Source organism: Syngnathus leptorhynchus, chromosome 8 (genome assembly GCF_054491065.1).
Source record: "Syngnathus leptorhynchus isolate UIUO chromosome 8, UIUO_Slep, whole genome shotgun sequence".
Lineage (NCBI taxonomy): Eukaryota > Metazoa > Chordata > Actinopteri > Syngnathiformes > Syngnathidae > Syngnathus > Syngnathus leptorhynchus.
The window spans coordinates 3,555,527-3,571,810 of record NC_141202.1 but is presented as its reverse complement, the minus strand read 5'-3'; the positions used below and the strand labels follow the sequence as shown (position 1 = coordinate 3,571,810).

General features: G+C 40.6%; 1 protein-coding gene across 1 annotated transcript in view; it reads right to left on the bottom strand.

The window, feature by feature from the left end:
* The window catches only part of itga8 (integrin, alpha 8), a 33,608-nt gene that overhangs the window by 8,370 nt on the left and 8,954 nt on the right, over positions 1–16,284 (bottom strand). The window contains exons 10-23 of the mRNA XM_085918322.1: positions 14,736–14,792; positions 14,614–14,666; positions 14,348–14,553; positions 10,896–11,093; positions 6,961–7,006; positions 6,779–6,886; positions 4,283–4,338; positions 4,017–4,174; positions 3,806–3,937; positions 3,265–3,332; positions 2,680–2,827; positions 2,425–2,517; positions 887–966; positions 518–598 (exon numbers count right to left, since the gene is read on the bottom strand). Of these exons, the coding sequence (XP_085774448.1) occupies positions 518–598; positions 887–966; positions 2,425–2,517; positions 2,680–2,827; positions 3,265–3,332; positions 3,806–3,937; positions 4,017–4,174; positions 4,283–4,338; positions 6,779–6,886; positions 6,961–7,006; positions 10,896–11,093; positions 14,348–14,553; positions 14,614–14,666; positions 14,736–14,792 (1,484 nt within the window). The remainder of the gene's footprint in view (positions 1–517; positions 599–886; positions 967–2,424; positions 2,518–2,679; positions 2,828–3,264; positions 3,333–3,805; positions 3,938–4,016; positions 4,175–4,282; positions 4,339–6,778; positions 6,887–6,960; positions 7,007–10,895; positions 11,094–14,347; positions 14,554–14,613; positions 14,667–14,735; positions 14,793–16,284) is intronic.

Genomic DNA, 16,284 nt, shown 5'->3' with positions numbered 1-16,284 from the left:
GGAGTCAGAATCAATTCTGGCTCTTCACAAAAGATTGAGTTTTTGTTTGAGCAATTCCGATCTCATGAAAGCATTGCAAATTACAACTCGACAACGAGATGTAAACAGCTGAGCACTTGTTAAATAAAATTTTCTGTGTTCCATTTAAAATGCTGCCAAAAAAGCTTCATCTGGATCGGCCTGGATTAGTTTGACAATAACGTTTCTTTAACCCTGCATAGAATAGAAATTAGTATTATTATTATATTTTTTCATTTCAACTGCTGAACGCAAAGTATTTTTCAGAGTTTTCATGTTTGTACATATATCAGTGTGCCCGCCGAGGGCTCTCAATTAACCCATGTGCACATGATTACAGCAGATGTATTTTTTTTTTTTTTACATTTTTTTTTTAATGCACTGTGGTGTAACAAAAAACAAAACAAAAAAACAGAGGACATAAATTGCTCCAAGCACCCAAAGCATAAAAGCAGATCGTTTGTATGTCAGAGAGGAGAAAGAAAATGCAAGGACTCACCCTCGTAAATCAATTTGAGCTTTAGCGACGATGGCCAGATTCAGGCTGATTTGGTTGCTATCTGGGTTGTCTTTGTTGGAGCTGACGGGTGAGGAAGAGCGGGAGGGGGGGGGGGGTGTTAAAGAAATAAAAACACATGCCGTAAAACTGTGACTTAATATAAGTGACAGGAATGTCTTAGATCATTTTTATTCTGTCGTCGTGTTTAACCAATGTGCTGTCCTATGCAGACTGTGTGGGATAAATAATTTCATTTGTCAACACAAAAGCCACACACTGCTTTTTTTTTTTTTATTCCACAAAATCCACCAAACATTATTTTCTTCAGTATTCTACATGTTGGTATGTATCATGGTGTGTGTGTCTCACCTGTGGATCTGTAGCTCAAAGCTAATTTTTGGTCCAGCATTTTCAAGCCTTTGGACTGAAAAGCGCAAGCCCACAGACATCTGTGGAGAGTGAATAAAAAAAAAAAATCCAAATCAATTTTTAATAATCAACAAGTCACATGATACCCTGGTGTCCATTAATGAGGCAGGAAAGGCCCAATCAACGAGGTCATTCCTCTGCTATTATGTGAGTAGAAGATCCAGTTTGTAGTGTTGACAAGACGTACACTGAGATGCTCGTGAGACCCCCCCCCCATGTCCTCTAACGCAGAACACATGCAAGCAAGTGTGTGCTCATCGCAAAACTACACAAAAGTGAGCGTACACAAATACACGTGGACATCATCTTGTGAAAATGACAGCGAGCAGGAGGAGCAGCCCCGTGGGAGATTTGAGGCCGTCTATATGGAACGCATTAGTGAGGCGATGAAGATCCAAAGAGGGCAAGCGGGTACGTCACAGAGGGTCCGAGCTATTCAATCTTTTTATTCCTCAGAGCATCTGGAGCTAGAATAAAAAAAAAAGAGCTCATTTTCAAGCTACATGTTGTTGATATATGCTTAGGATGGCAACATGTGATTGTCATGCCAATTTATAACTCAGGATACGCTTTTATCCACATTAAAGCTCTCACTAGTTCATGTTTTCATTTTATCCATAGTCTTGTTAAAATGCTGATTGAGTAAAATAACATACAAAAATCAAATATATAAAAATCCCACCACTAACGAGACCATGAACGTATCACTTACAGAAGAAAGTTAAGACTGAAAATACTCAGCGGTGAACCTTAAATGGAGAAGTTGAAAGCCACTACTGTTCTGGATTTCCTCACGTCTTTCAATACATTATACATGTAGAAAAGAAAACGATTAAAAAATCCTTCAAACTGGAATTCCAAGATAGAAGATGTTTGGCTGACAATGCCAATGTGATAAAAATCGAGACTAAGTTGGGTAACTAATTCAGACTTGTGACATGAAGCAGGACGAATGACCCAATTCCATGGATGACACTATTATGTGCATGTGAGTATGTTCGCCACAAGCCTGTGGATTCCTGAGCAAGGGGAAAGTTAATAACTCTCATCTGGACCGCCTGGACCCCCACCCCCACCCCCCCCACACACATATACTCACACCTTCTGCACTCTCTTTCTTCCCCTGAGCAGTGTAACGTGACCACATAATTGATTTATAACAATGCGGGGTGTCACATCTCCATTGACACCTTCACACATGATAATGCGACATGAGGTCCAGATAGCAAATGACGACGGATTCTTTTTTTTTTTTAAACAAAGCCTTGGATCCTTGCACGTCAGTCATCCGGGTATTAATTGGTGATCGGAGTCAAGGCGAACGAAATTTAGTGGGATGGAATGAGAGTCGAGGAGATGATGGCGAAGCATTGGAAACAATCTATCAGAATGTGTTAAAGTTGAGGAGAAGCAGGAATGGGGTGACCAAAAAAAAAAAAAAATAGTGCTTGATGGATTTGGAGTGTGTATCCGCTCACCTCAGTTTGGGCCACCATGGGATTGCCCAGGTCACACACTACGAGCCTGGAGTCATTCACCATGTTGTATTCGCAGTCCAGAAGATCCAGAGACTGGAAGGGGGGGAAAAAAAAAATCATCAACAGGACACAACAGGAAGTGATGTCACACTTTGTCGCACTTGGTGTTTTAATCATGACGGGATAATTGCTTCATTGTGAGGCTTCTATTTTCAGAACTGGTGTGTGTGTAGCACGTGTGCGATTTTCTTTCACCTCAACTTTTCTCTCCACGCCGATATAGTCGGCTTCCGATGGGAGCAAGACATGTAGTTCCGTCTCGTAGGCTCCCTCTCCTCGATTCGTCGCCGTGATGGTCAACATAAACAAATTGTCATCTCCGATCACCAGTTCAGAGTGGTCCCTGTTGGAGGGGGGAGGGATTTCATTTTTTTTTCATTTTCATCCTAAAAATGGACCCAAGTAGCAAGTCAGTCAAATGTTTTTGGAGTGATGCATTTGTGGAATTAAATGTCCTTGACCTCTGCTTGTATGCATGTATGTGTCAGTCAGTAGTGGTTGACAGGATGTTTGTATAATGTTGCCATGGTGATGGCGTGCATCTGGAAGCACTACAGAGAGAAGGCTGGTTCACACACACACACACACACACACACACACACACACACACACACACACACACACACACACACACACACACACACACACACACACACATGATAGACTTGAATACAATGCACAACTCTGATGTAAACCTTTCCCTTTGTTTGACGAGTAACAGATTTTTTTTTTTGTCTTGGCTGAGTTCCATGTTTTTTTTGTTGTTGTCAGAGGTCTTACATGCTGGCAGTGAGCTGAAGGTCCGGGATGCAAATATTGTCGTCACCGCAGTCCAGGAGAATGTAGGCCTGAGAGGAAGAAAAGGATTGTTATGAGGAAATATTGGAAGGACACTGGACATGATCCCACCATGAAGTGTTTGTAAACATGCGGACATAGTATATACCAAATGGACATTACATTAGGTACACCTCTGCAAATCTCTGACAAGATCCAATAAAGGAGCTGTATCAAGTAATGTCAATTAAAAAAAATATTTTTCTTATTTTTTAAATCATAAAAAAAAAGTGAATACAATAAAATGCTGTTGTGGGGGGGGGGGGGGGGACGAGCAAGCCCTTCCTGAGCCTTTTTTTTTTTTTTTTTTCAAGGAATGTGGGAGGAAGTCAAATACCAGGAGAAAACCCACACAAGCATGAAGAGAACACACAGGCCTAAATTTCTAGTTTGGCATATTTTAACAACAAGTTTGAGTTTGTTATCCCTGTTGATCGGCTTTATAAAATATTCTTCATTCATTTATTAGCCTACGTGTCCATACATGCTCTTGCAGGAAAGTGCTGCTGTAGTAGTTGAGGACCGGTGGGAGCGTCTGGCCCTGAGAGGGAGGAGCTAAGCTGTAGTTCAAAGCTAATGAGATGGGAGTCAATTTGTCACGGAACTCGTCTTCCTCCTGTGAAGAAACAAAGGAGTATATGGTCAAAAGTGACGGGAAACAGAACAGGTGGGATTCTATGGTGGGGTCTGCTCACTCGTAGGTAAATAGTGTAATTGAGGCAAGCCTGCGGATGGCTGTGGCCCAGCGTTAGGAGTCCGCTCCGCTGAGGTTGCTGGTTATCCAAAAAGAGGACTCGCTTCACGCCCCCTCGGATGCCTTTCAACCAATCCAAATGCACCTCTGCTCTCAAGTCTGATGGGAGAGAGATGCATGGAGGAAATGATTATTATTATTATTTTTTTTTAAATACATAAGGAGGGGGGCAATCAATGAATTGAAAACAGAATAGTTCTTGCTTACCCACAGAGCTGGGGATGCCGATTCCGCTCACTTCTGCACACACATCCACCTTCAGGCTGCGAGATAAGAGTAGCCCAGTTAATGTTGCGTATCGCGCTCAATGTGCACAGGCTAATAGACGTAATCCAGGTAATTTCTTTCTTAGGGCGGTGAATTCCTTAGGGAGCATTCTTTTACATAAACAGACATGGGAGCTTGGGCAAATGCACTACTTTCTCATATTTATTTATTTATTTATTTATTTATTTATTTATTTATTTATTTATATCTATTATTATATATTGATTTATTATTTATTTCCTTGTTTTTTTAATTGATCAATTTAAGAGTATGTGCCTGTGTGTTATCGCCTCTTTAAATCAAGGAAATGGTAAAGTGAATGAAAACTACAAAACATTAGGCCAAGTTTGTTTGGTTTCACTTCAACAACTGGTAATGACTTCAATGACCTCATCGGAGTTGGTGCCAAACTCAGTAATTATGAGGTGCGTTTCCCGAATATAATAAATTAATGCTTTAATGTTTGTAGTAAAACACAAACAACCCCCTCTGGAGTTATTTGGACGTCCCCCCCAGATGGTTTTGTGAGATGTTGCATGTGTTTTATATTTCATGTATCTGGGTTATTATATGCAATGTGTTTATGGTATAGTCTACATATGCAGCAAACAGCCTTTCTTAGTCATGACAATGGAATTATTCCCAAAAATAAAATAAATGCATGTGTGCTTTAACCAGCAAACACATTGTTGTTATTATTACATGCTTACTGTAGGCCCCCCAAGTTACATTTAATGGGTGAGAACTTTTAAGACATTTTACACCACAGCTTCATCCTCAATCCATCATTCATGGCCTAACTTCTGTAAAACATTAGATAAGCCATTTAAAAAAAAAAAATAAAAATTTTTAGATACTGTGAACAGTATTCATTGCCTGGCCTCAAGCTGTTTTGCTTTAAAAAGTACAGTGAGTAAAAGGACAACGGGGAATTTATGCTTGTAAGCATAAAAAAAATAGATATAAAACAATGACACTTAATTGGAACATTTTTTTTGCAAGATGGAGGGAAAAAAAATGGAATGCATTGTTTGGAAATTGGGCACAAAAAAGAAATAGGGGTGTCAATGTCTGCATTTTTTGTGGTGAGACCACAAACTTGGAAGAAAAAAAAAAAAAACATCTCCGAGGGAGTCAACAGCAGTTGAATAGCTTGTTCGCGCTACAATATGTTTTTAATAAATATAAATATTAAGTTGGATGTATCACTGATGTAAACTCTTTTTTTTTTTTTACTTTATGACTTGAGCTGAAGTTCCCATAACAATAAATAATGCAAAGCAAATTTACGACAAGTTGCTAGAATATGATTGGCTGGGGAAAAAAAAAATCACATGTCCTACTTAACGAAAAACTGCCTAATGTTAAAAACTCACGACACAAACCGGGCCTGCTTTCGCAACAAAACGTTCACCCCTTGACCCACGGCGTCACTTAATTCTGTTTGATTTTGTGTCATAGCATATCTGGTTCAATACCTCCGTACCAACTTTGCGTCTGTTTATTTGAATCAGCCGAGTATTATTATGACACAGCGCCATAGTTTAGTGCTTTTTGTCAATCAGGCTCAAATCTGCGTTCCCAGCCGCGGCACGGCGGTGGCAGCGAGCCCAGCACACTTTTCTTGTCTAAACATTCCCACTTCCATCTTGAATATGTTCAACGTTGGTCAAGCAGCGAGAGAATTTTAGACTTATTCAACTTTTTCAAATTGACCCAGGGGGGGGTAAAAACAAATAAGATTATACGGTTTCAAATGAATTGAATCCCTTAAGGTTATATGAAATATAATTTGTGATTGCTATGTGTGATGGCAGATGTGAAATATATGTGTATGCCTGTGATTGTGTTAGATTTCCGGATTCCAGCCACAGATTGGGGATTCATTACAGCAGCAGTAGATCTCATTAGTCTCATATTTGGTTAAAACTTTTATCCTTTTAGTTTGAAATCACCGGCACAGATGATAAAACAAAACAAAAATATTTTAAAATTTGTCTTTCTATAAGCACAGGGGGAGGTTTAATATACTTTTCCAGATTGACAGGGATGTGATGATACTAGAGAGAGAGATCCAGACTAAACACTTTTATTCACTGCCAGCAAAATTACAAATTGACGTCTATAGCCGTCAATGGCAGTGAATGAGTTAAGCCGTCCATACAAAACACTCAAAATGAAATCCGGAAAGTATGATGATAACTGAGATTGCTTTCTTAGCGGTAGTTCATAGCTCAAGACCTCAAAGAGTTTCCGCTGAACCCAAAACACGGCTGACGACCGCAATGAGGTCATAGTTTACTTTGTTTTTGCTTACATAATGGATGTCAGACGTCTGGACAACAAAGTCAATCTTTTTTTAAGAAATAACTTCAACCTGCTAGTCTGCATATTTCATAAACTCTAAATTAGCGATAGTATGCACGGAGATTTTACCAGGTCACCGTGACGTCGCTGAACGGTAGACGACACTGTCGATCATCCGGATTCAGGATTCTGGGGGTCAGGATCATCGCCGCATCCACAGACACGACCGCTCGAGCCCTAAACCAAAACATGCGATTCAATTCGAGCCTTGACTTGAAAAGAATAAAAAAATAAAATAAAATTGGCATTACCTGTATACAGACACCTCTCCGGCGCCAAACGACCCCACGATCAAGTCTGCGAAAGGGAGAAAGCGAGGAGACGGCTTTCTAAAGAGGCTCACAGATGGGATTGATTTGCAGCCCTCAATTTTCAAACAATCCTCATCAACACACACTCCTCGTGTTTAAAGCACAAGGACACAGTGTGAGGGTGAGCGGCATTCACTCTACCCATGACCCAGACTAAATTCAGACACCCCCTTAAAAAATTTCCCAAATGTCTGTTTATATTTTGGCTACATGGGTCTACATTGTTAAGGAGCAAAACATGGCAACACGAGGTCATTGTCAGCATCTATTTGGGATGAGCTCCTAACTTTTAATTGGCTCTTGCACTTTTTTGGGGAATTGCTGGTATTTATTGCTTGTGGGTTATCGGGACACATGCCGATGGAAAAACACGTACGCAGACATATGTGCGTAGACACTGATTAGAACAATCTGTCAATTGTAAAAAGAAGCAAGATTGTATACAAGCGACCAAAGTTAACCTGATCCAGGGAAAGAAAAGCCCATCAGGAGAAGGGCAACTAATTAGGGTTCTATTTTCATGGTCGATTAATCATTTGTGTTTTTACAATTGGCTGATGGATTTTTTTTGGTGAACCACATGAGATGGTGTGATTGTCAGATGTTATGGGTACTTGCAATTACAATTTGTTTGATAAATGATGTTTATATGAATGGATATTAAATATACAAGCATGGTGGACTCTTGTCTGTATTTCAAATATTTGGTATAAAATACATTTAAAAAAAAAAAAAAAAGTGGACTAGTTAACAGACACAAAAATATTGTATTAATTGGAAATTGGTTTGTTGGTCGATTGGTTGGTATTGTTGTGACCGAAAGTTGCAAAAATTATCTCACGAAAATTTGGATTGTAACGTTTTTGCTTTCAAGCCCTCAAAACCAAACATTATCCAACTTTTATTCGAATTATCATCAGTTCAAAATGATCTAAAAATTGTAGCTAGTCGAAGCATCGAAACTAGTCAGAAAGCAACAAATGAGTCCGCTGTAAAAAGTGCCTTGGCCTCATGAAATCTGCTGTTTTAGCTGTTTCTAACAATTTGGACTTTTCAACCAAACCCAAAGGACATCAAGAAAACTTGCCCGTATAGTTTAACGGTACCCATGTCGCCATTCTTTGTGTGTGTCCCTTCTTACATATGAAAAAAAGGGGACCAATTGACTTGCAAAGACTCACATCTGTTTCTGCCTTTCCCTAAAACCACTACGTTAAACATTTGGGCCCCCCCCACCCCCCACGATGGCGGGCGGGTGGCGCTATGTACGTCTCTGACAAGAAAGGACCTCTCGATGTGACTTTTTGAGCAGAGTACGATGAAAAGGGAGGGGGAGGGGCTGGTGTACTTGGATTTTAATAGGCTGCAATCTGTCAAAGCCATCAGAAGCAAGGTGTGTTTTTCACCAGATGGTGTGTGATGGATAGAAACCACCTTGCTCCAAAGTTTTGGGAGGAAATTTCTCAATTGGCAGGATATCTTATTTTACGCCTAATATTAAAAACAATGTCCGCTGCAAAGTATTTGATCGGATGGCTTTCTTTGCAACCCAGCCTCCCGAGTTGATGTCCACCTATTGCTAAGAAAACACGATTTCAGCGCAGAGTTTAGACAGACTGTCAAACTGTCACTGGCTGGAATACGCCGACTGCCGGCGAAACTGCGGGAGACCGGCCGCGATGAGGCGAGGTCAAAAGTCAATGGGACTCGGTGGAAAAGATGCTCGGGATTTGTTCGTTCTCGGGTGTCTGCGGGGCGCTCGGAGTTTTTCTCTGCGAGGTTATTTGCGCAAGTGCATTGGGAGATGGGCTTTCCATATGATTTGCAACATTATACCGTAATGAATCGCTGACTAATATTATTTCTGGAGGATTTCCCCCCTTATTTTTGCAAGTTGAGGGAACTTTGCAATAAATTCAGACTTGATGACAAACGGAACGACCCGCACGCATTGATGAACGCTGTCGGTAAATCGGGCCGGCTCGTGTGACTGGCAGGTAAATGTTGTCCGTTTTTCACCTTTGACCCCTGAGGTGGCATCCGTAGGGAATGTGAGCTTGATTCAGTGTCTGACCTTCACCCTGTGTCCACGTTTGATGAAATATCATCTGTGTCTAAAAAAAACAAATGTAACCTCAATTGAAGCTAGCTTGGGCTAAACGCTAACGACGACTCGCAGGTCTCCTGGTTCCTTCATGAGGCTGATCAAAGATTTTTTGTGTCCTTTGAACAGTGTGACTTTACTAGCCTGCAAACGACTCGCCATGTGTGCGTGCCTCACTTCCGTCTACCGACTTCTAATGATAGGCGACACGGGCCGCGCTCCGCACACATATAGCGGACGACTATTTTGCCACCCATCGACTTCCTGCTTCACCGACCTGCTACCCTTGTATTTGCATTTACTGCGCATTGCTTCTAATTGCTAGATTTCTAATTAGCAGTTACACAAGGTCTTACTTGGACCAGGATCCGGAATACACTCCCTAGACCGCTAATGAAACAAATCAAAAGCCGTATTTAGGGGTGTAGCTTCAATCCACATGTGGTGGTGTAAGTTAAGAAAAGGTGAAGTTAATTGTGGTGTTATTCTTAAAACAGAGTGGTTTCAAATTGGAAAGAAAATGAGCTAATAAAATGGAATTTTACAGCCCTTGCTTTGTTTCTAAAGGCGTATATTCCCCCCCCAGACGTAAATAAGCGGCTTTACACTTAAAGAAATTTACTTCTCAATCGGATTAAATGGCATCTTAATGTAAAAATGGTAATTTAATTCGGCTCTGCTTTAATGGATAAACCTTATTGAGAAAATGCATTTTATGGAGGGGAGCGGCAGGGGGGGGGGGGGCGGCAGAGTGGGTGTGAGGGAAGGATGAATAGACGGATAGAAAAGAAGGAATGGATAGCAGTTGAATGGACTGCAATAGAAATAGAAAGCGATGGAAGGAGGTATTGAACGAATGACAGATGGAGTGAGAAATGTGGAGTGGATGGAGGGATGATGGATTGACAGATAAGTGCGAAAGAGAGAGGGCCGGAAGGAGTGATAGATGAATGAAAAGACAGATGGATAGATGGATGGATGTATAGATGGATGTATAGATGGATGTATAGATGGATGTATAGATAGATAGATAGATAGATAGATAGATAGATAGATAGATAGATAGATAGATAGATAGATAGATAGATAGATAGATAGATAGATAGATAGATAGATAGATAGATAGATAGATAGATAGATAGATAGATAGATAGATAGATAGATAGATAGATAGATAGATAGATAGATAGATAGATAGATAGATAGATAGATAGATAGATAGATAGATAGATAGATAGATAGATAGATAGATAGATAGATAGATAGATAGATAGATAGATAGATAGATAGATAGATAGATAGATAGATAGATAGATAGATAGATAGATAGATAGATAAATAGATAGATAGATAGATAGATAGATAGATAGATAGATAGATAGATAGATAGATAGATAGATAGATAGATAGATAGATAGATAGATAGATAGATAGATAGATAGATAGATAGATAGATAGATAGATAGATAGATAGATAGTGCTTGCTTGCATTTTTTGATAGTTACATAAATTGCGAGGAATGTCTTCATTTCATTGGCACAGCTCCTTGTAAATAATGACTTTAGCAGAGCGACCAGAGGGAGGCAACAGAGGAGAACATGGCAAAAGGAGGACGGATGAAATGTGGAGGTCAAGAATGAAGAGGAGGGAGGATGTAATAAGAGCAGCTGGAAACCAAGTGGAAAGTGGAGGATTTGCAACTTTACAGAGGAATTTTGATGATACAAACACAGGCAGCGTGCAGAACCAGACGGGCTCCTTGAGTCTTTACCAGGGTATTGGTTGTGGTCCAGGTCCTGGCCTCCTCGTAAGGTGAAGCCGTAACCGGGCAGCCCGCCGGCAGAGGCGGAGGCCGCTTTCAACTCTTGGCTCAGCGTCAGGCCTCGCGTCGTTACATCTCTGCGTCCGTTAAAGATCAATACTCGTCCTCCGTGATCCTCTCCGCCAAATGGACAACCCACCGCCACGTCTGAGAGATGACACACACACGCACATGGTTTCAACATCAGCACGGTTCTGGTCCCTTTGCGAGCAAAGCAGGGGGAAACATTCCCAGCGACCTTCGTCTACCTGCCCCCGTGACGATGTCGCTAAGCTCTTCAGCATCCTTTCAAACCATTGCCGTTGGTTTTTGCTATTACTTATTTATTTTTCTGACGTATTTAGGTCACTGTAGGTATGTCAGTATTCGAGCCAGATTTGATTTGGAAATCTCATCCCAACTGTCTCAGAAGAATTGAACAGAAATCAAAAATGCAAGTACTTTTCCACAACGTGACTGTGTCACTCTTCTGCTAAAAATGGCGTCCTGCTTCAACTAATTCCATAGCCATAGCACAAATACTTCTGAGAAGAAGTGACAATGTTATATTTGACCATGCTAAGGCATAAAATAAAACTCATATATATCCATTAAGGTTGGAATAATAATGCAAGATAATGGTAGAGTCCATCCACCTAGCTTAGCATACAGCAGCTAGCATAAAGCCACTTATTGTACATTCAAAAGGGGAGCTCTCTTATTAAATAATGCAAAAGTGTAATGGCAACAGGAACAGGAACACACATAATGCTTATTTAGCTCAGCATGACGACTAGAAGAAGTGATTTCCTTTCCTCGTCCAGGAAGTTATTGTTGTTTCCGCATCACTTTCTGTTTTCTTTTCACCACCACCTGAGCGCTAATTTATTCCCCGTCATCCTTGACTATTTTTCACTGCAGTGCACAATAACAACAATCTAAGCTCTTGTTTCAATTTTGCAGAATGCGGGGTTAACTATTTCTGTCTTCTAGATTAGCCAAACGTCTCTTGGCTCCATATCGTCAGGATAAACGCGAGAGCCCCGCTGATCTTCTCATCTAAATCTTGGCGGGACGGCAGGTAAGCATATTTCCATAAAAGGTCAAACTATGACCTCAAACTGCTTTGACAGTTTCCAGGCATATATATATATAAACAGCACCAAAAAAATAATAAATCGCTCATCATATAAAATCCGATTTTGCCGCATATTTGCATGAAACTACGGAAGCAAACGAGTCGATCTTGTCGTACATAAACACCTCGAGACATCCTGTTTGTCTGTGGACCCCCTCAGCCTAAATCACTCTAAACAAGTAGTTCCACATGAAGCAAGCTAGAGAAGAGTGGATAAGTGCAGCCATGTGTGTATAATGTATACAGTATATGTGTACATTTATGTATGTACAGTATATTTTCTCTATGGAATTAGGATTGTAATCTGGGTTAGTTTTTAGCATTAGCCTTAATACTGTAGATAACTTTTTAATTTTGTAGATGGTCAGAATGCGGTCCAATTGTAAATCAATTGACTTTAAAGTCACATCATTGATATTTTCTAGATTCACTAGATTATCGTTGAAGAAGATAAGAAGCATTTTCCGAAACACAGGTATCGATTTTGTATAACTCACAAAATTCGGAGTGACATGTTTTTCACTGCTCCAACACAAATTGTTATTATTAAAAAAATCTGCAACACAACCACAAAAATGACTATACCTCCTAATAACAGATGACTAAAATCCCAATATTCATAGTAATATGATTATTTTAACCCCGATAATGATCAGTAGAGTACCGTAGTTTTTGTGCCTTTCTTTTCACAAAACACCAATGCGATGATGTCACACTCATCACCTAGTTGAGGATAAGTGACAGTAAGTTAGTTGAGATGATTAAAAATCAAAACCTCAAAGACCTCAGCTCAACTCAGCTGATTCTAAACCAAACAGAATCAACAGCTGATTCTAAACCAAACATACGAGGATGAGCCAAAAACGTGGACGCCTCGCTTTCTTGGAGGAATGTACAAACACCGTGATGACATCTGCCAGTGATTACACGCAGATGGAAAAAAATAAAATAAAAAAAATGAGGCTACAGGTAAAAGAGTCAATCACAACCTAAATTGCAAAGTTGCCATGACGATTGTGATGTCATGCTAAATAACGAAATCCCGCAGACACGGGCGTACGCTCATTAGATTAAAAAAAAAAAAAAAAAAAAAATCCACATATGTCACTAAGAGCTTCCTCTGCTGGGTCATATCCCAATGGACAGCTTGATGTGATTTTATGTCACTCGCCTGTGAAAGCCTTGCTATTGATCTACCGGCTATCGATCTGATAGTTTAACGAGGTGGAACGAACACGAACAGACCGCTGTCAGTTAATAAGTTAAACATAAATCACTTGGATGGATGTAGCACGTAAGAGGCCAGATGTAGACCTCGGAACTTCAGGCTGGTGTGCATGTGTGTGAGTCCAATCAATGTGAGGATAAAACAAACAGGAAAAAAAAAAACCTCTGGGCTCCAGGACAGAAATTCATTCCCAGATGATTTTTATCTCCAGGCACATGTGGAGAGTTAAAAATAACTCGGACAACGAGTCAACCTTGGACATCACGACCGGAAAACGTGTTCACGAGCCTTCGTGGCGGAACGTCCGACGTTCACGTTTGAGCTTTACATAGATTTCCTTTGCCACAGACCAAACAATCCAGAATTGACAGGAAATGCAGATCTGCTTGTCATCAGATTTACCTTTGTCCCAAAATTGGCAGACAGACAAATCCCTTTAACATCAATTTCAATCCGAGCACCACTCTGAAACTGTAAACAGCCATTCAGCCAGCTTTGGAGAACACTCCAAACGGAAACAATGGCCGGAGCTTAGGAGAAGGGGAGCCGCTTTGTGTTTATTGTTGCAATTTTAAACAAAGACAGACATTCTAAATAAAACCTTGGACCTACTTTTAGTAGAACCAAAACAAAGTACAACTTAAATAGTAATAGACGAAGCGTGACGGAAATACTATGTGAATTAGTACACCGTTCCGGGTCTCTCTTCTTTTGAAAGAGGGAGGGCTGCGCCATTGTGGGAGTTGTCTTTGAGAAATTCGAGAACAGACCTCATTTGACTACATACTAAATCAGTATTTTCAGTTTAATTGAAGCCTGCATGAAACCCCGATAAGGATACTGACTATGAAAGATTATTTTTAAAATTGACGTAACAATAATAAGGTCAAGTTTTATGTTATTTTCTGCCATCAGCCTCAAACCAAAAAAAGCCAAATACTGTCAAGTATGCGAGGAGTTATTTTTCTTCTCACATTTGTTTGTATTACTCAGCTAAGTTTCATTCATATTAATTTCCGTTATATCCCCACAATTCTACCCCCCCCCCCTCCTTACCGTTGTATCCATCGTTGTCGACGTCTCCCAGAGGCGCTATAGCCGTGCCGAAGCGCCCGAAGGTGTGCGTACCGGTGATGGCGACGGCTTTGGAGAAGGTAAGTGGAGCCTTCTGCAGGTACAGGTAGACCCTCCCCACCTCTTTAGGCTTACTCTCCATCTCCCTCTCCATGTAGAGGGGGGCTCCGACCAGAACGTCATCCGTCCTGAATGCACAAGGTGGAATTTAGGCGATACATTTGATGCAAATACGATGGTCCACTTACCCATCTCCGTTCAGATCGCTCACAGCCACTGAGTAGCCAAAATAAGAGGCCATCTGAAGGATTGACAAAAAAATGACGAGTCAGCAGCCATTTAGGTAGAACAGCTTTTTGAATGCTCTTACCTGTTCTCCCGTGAAATTCTGGATGAAGGTCAGGTTAGTGGAGTTGATCATCACCACCTAAAAGAAGCAGAAGGACCAATTGTGATGACTCAGCAGGTTTTGTCCTTACCGCATAGCAAACCAGACGAACAAAACAATAAGGGGGGGTAAAAAAAAAAGACAGACACCACAAAACTTAAATGCCTTTCTTTTTTACCCTGCCTTTCCCCCCCATTACCATCTTTTGGGCTCCCCTTTAACTCCCCCCCTCCCTTACCCTAAAAGTAACCCTGCTTGTGGGGAGGGATGGGGGGGCTGCAAATTCCTTCATAAGACCTAAAATAACAACCACATGGGGACAGCCGGGGGCTTAACACACACACACACACACACGCACACACACACACACACACACACACACACACACACACACACACACACACACGAGGATACTGCTCGACCCATTGGCAGATGCTGCAAAGACACACTAACCCAGGATTGATTTACAAACACAAAGAAAGATGAAGATAAACACAAATATCAGATTCATAACGTTATATGTTAACTAGTCCCGATGGGGCGCTTGTCTGGGGGACGAAAACAACCAACCTGCATAACCTGATTAGACTCATTACGCCAATGAAGCATTTTCTCCCAGCCCTAAAAACACATTGTTGCGTGTGTGTGTGTGTGTGTGTACTGTGATTGCAGGTTAAGGGGGGGGGCAGGAGCGGGGTGACGCAAGGTCAGCGCCCTCCACATGCGGCGGAAGCTGTGTGTCATTAGGGAGGATGGACACAGTCAGCCCCGGGGACAAGTTCCCATAAGAGCACCGAATGTCCGTTTTGTTCTCTGGTTCCTTGTCGTGCTTCTTTTCCAAATGGCGACCATGCTTGACAAGTTCAAGGCTCGGTCGGGTCTGAACGTGGTGAACCGCAAGCATCCACCAGAGTCCATGTATTGTTCAACAGACTCAAAAAAAAAAAAAAAAAAATGATAGTGGGAGCAGGGTGCTGTGTAACGCGGTGAGGTGAAATGTCTGTGGTAAAATATGGAATTGGTTTTCCGTGCGTTTGTCACACGGTTCAACCAGTGGCGTAGCAACGCTTGCAATAATAATAAAAAAAATAAGAAAAACAAAAATAAAAAAATAAAAAATAAATTAAATTAAAATTAAAATACAAAAAAAATAAAAATAATAAATATAATAATCTAATAATATCCTATATTCCTGTAATGCACTCAAGCTCAACGCTTGCAATAATAATAATATAAATAAGAAAACCAAAAAATAAAAATAAAAAAACAAATTAAATTAAAATTAAAAAACAAAAAAATACAAATAATAAATATAATAATCTTAAGAATATCCTATAATCCTGTAATGCACTAAAGCTCACAGCAATGAGCTAAATGCTTTGAGCACTGCATGTCTGCGGAGTACATTTTTCTCCCTTGGGGGGGTTTGCACACGAGTTCAGAGGTCATTCAAATGCATTGGGGCCCCTTTGATCGTAAAAGTTCTCAACGTATTGTATGATTTCCTCCCAAATCCCTGCAAAAACACACA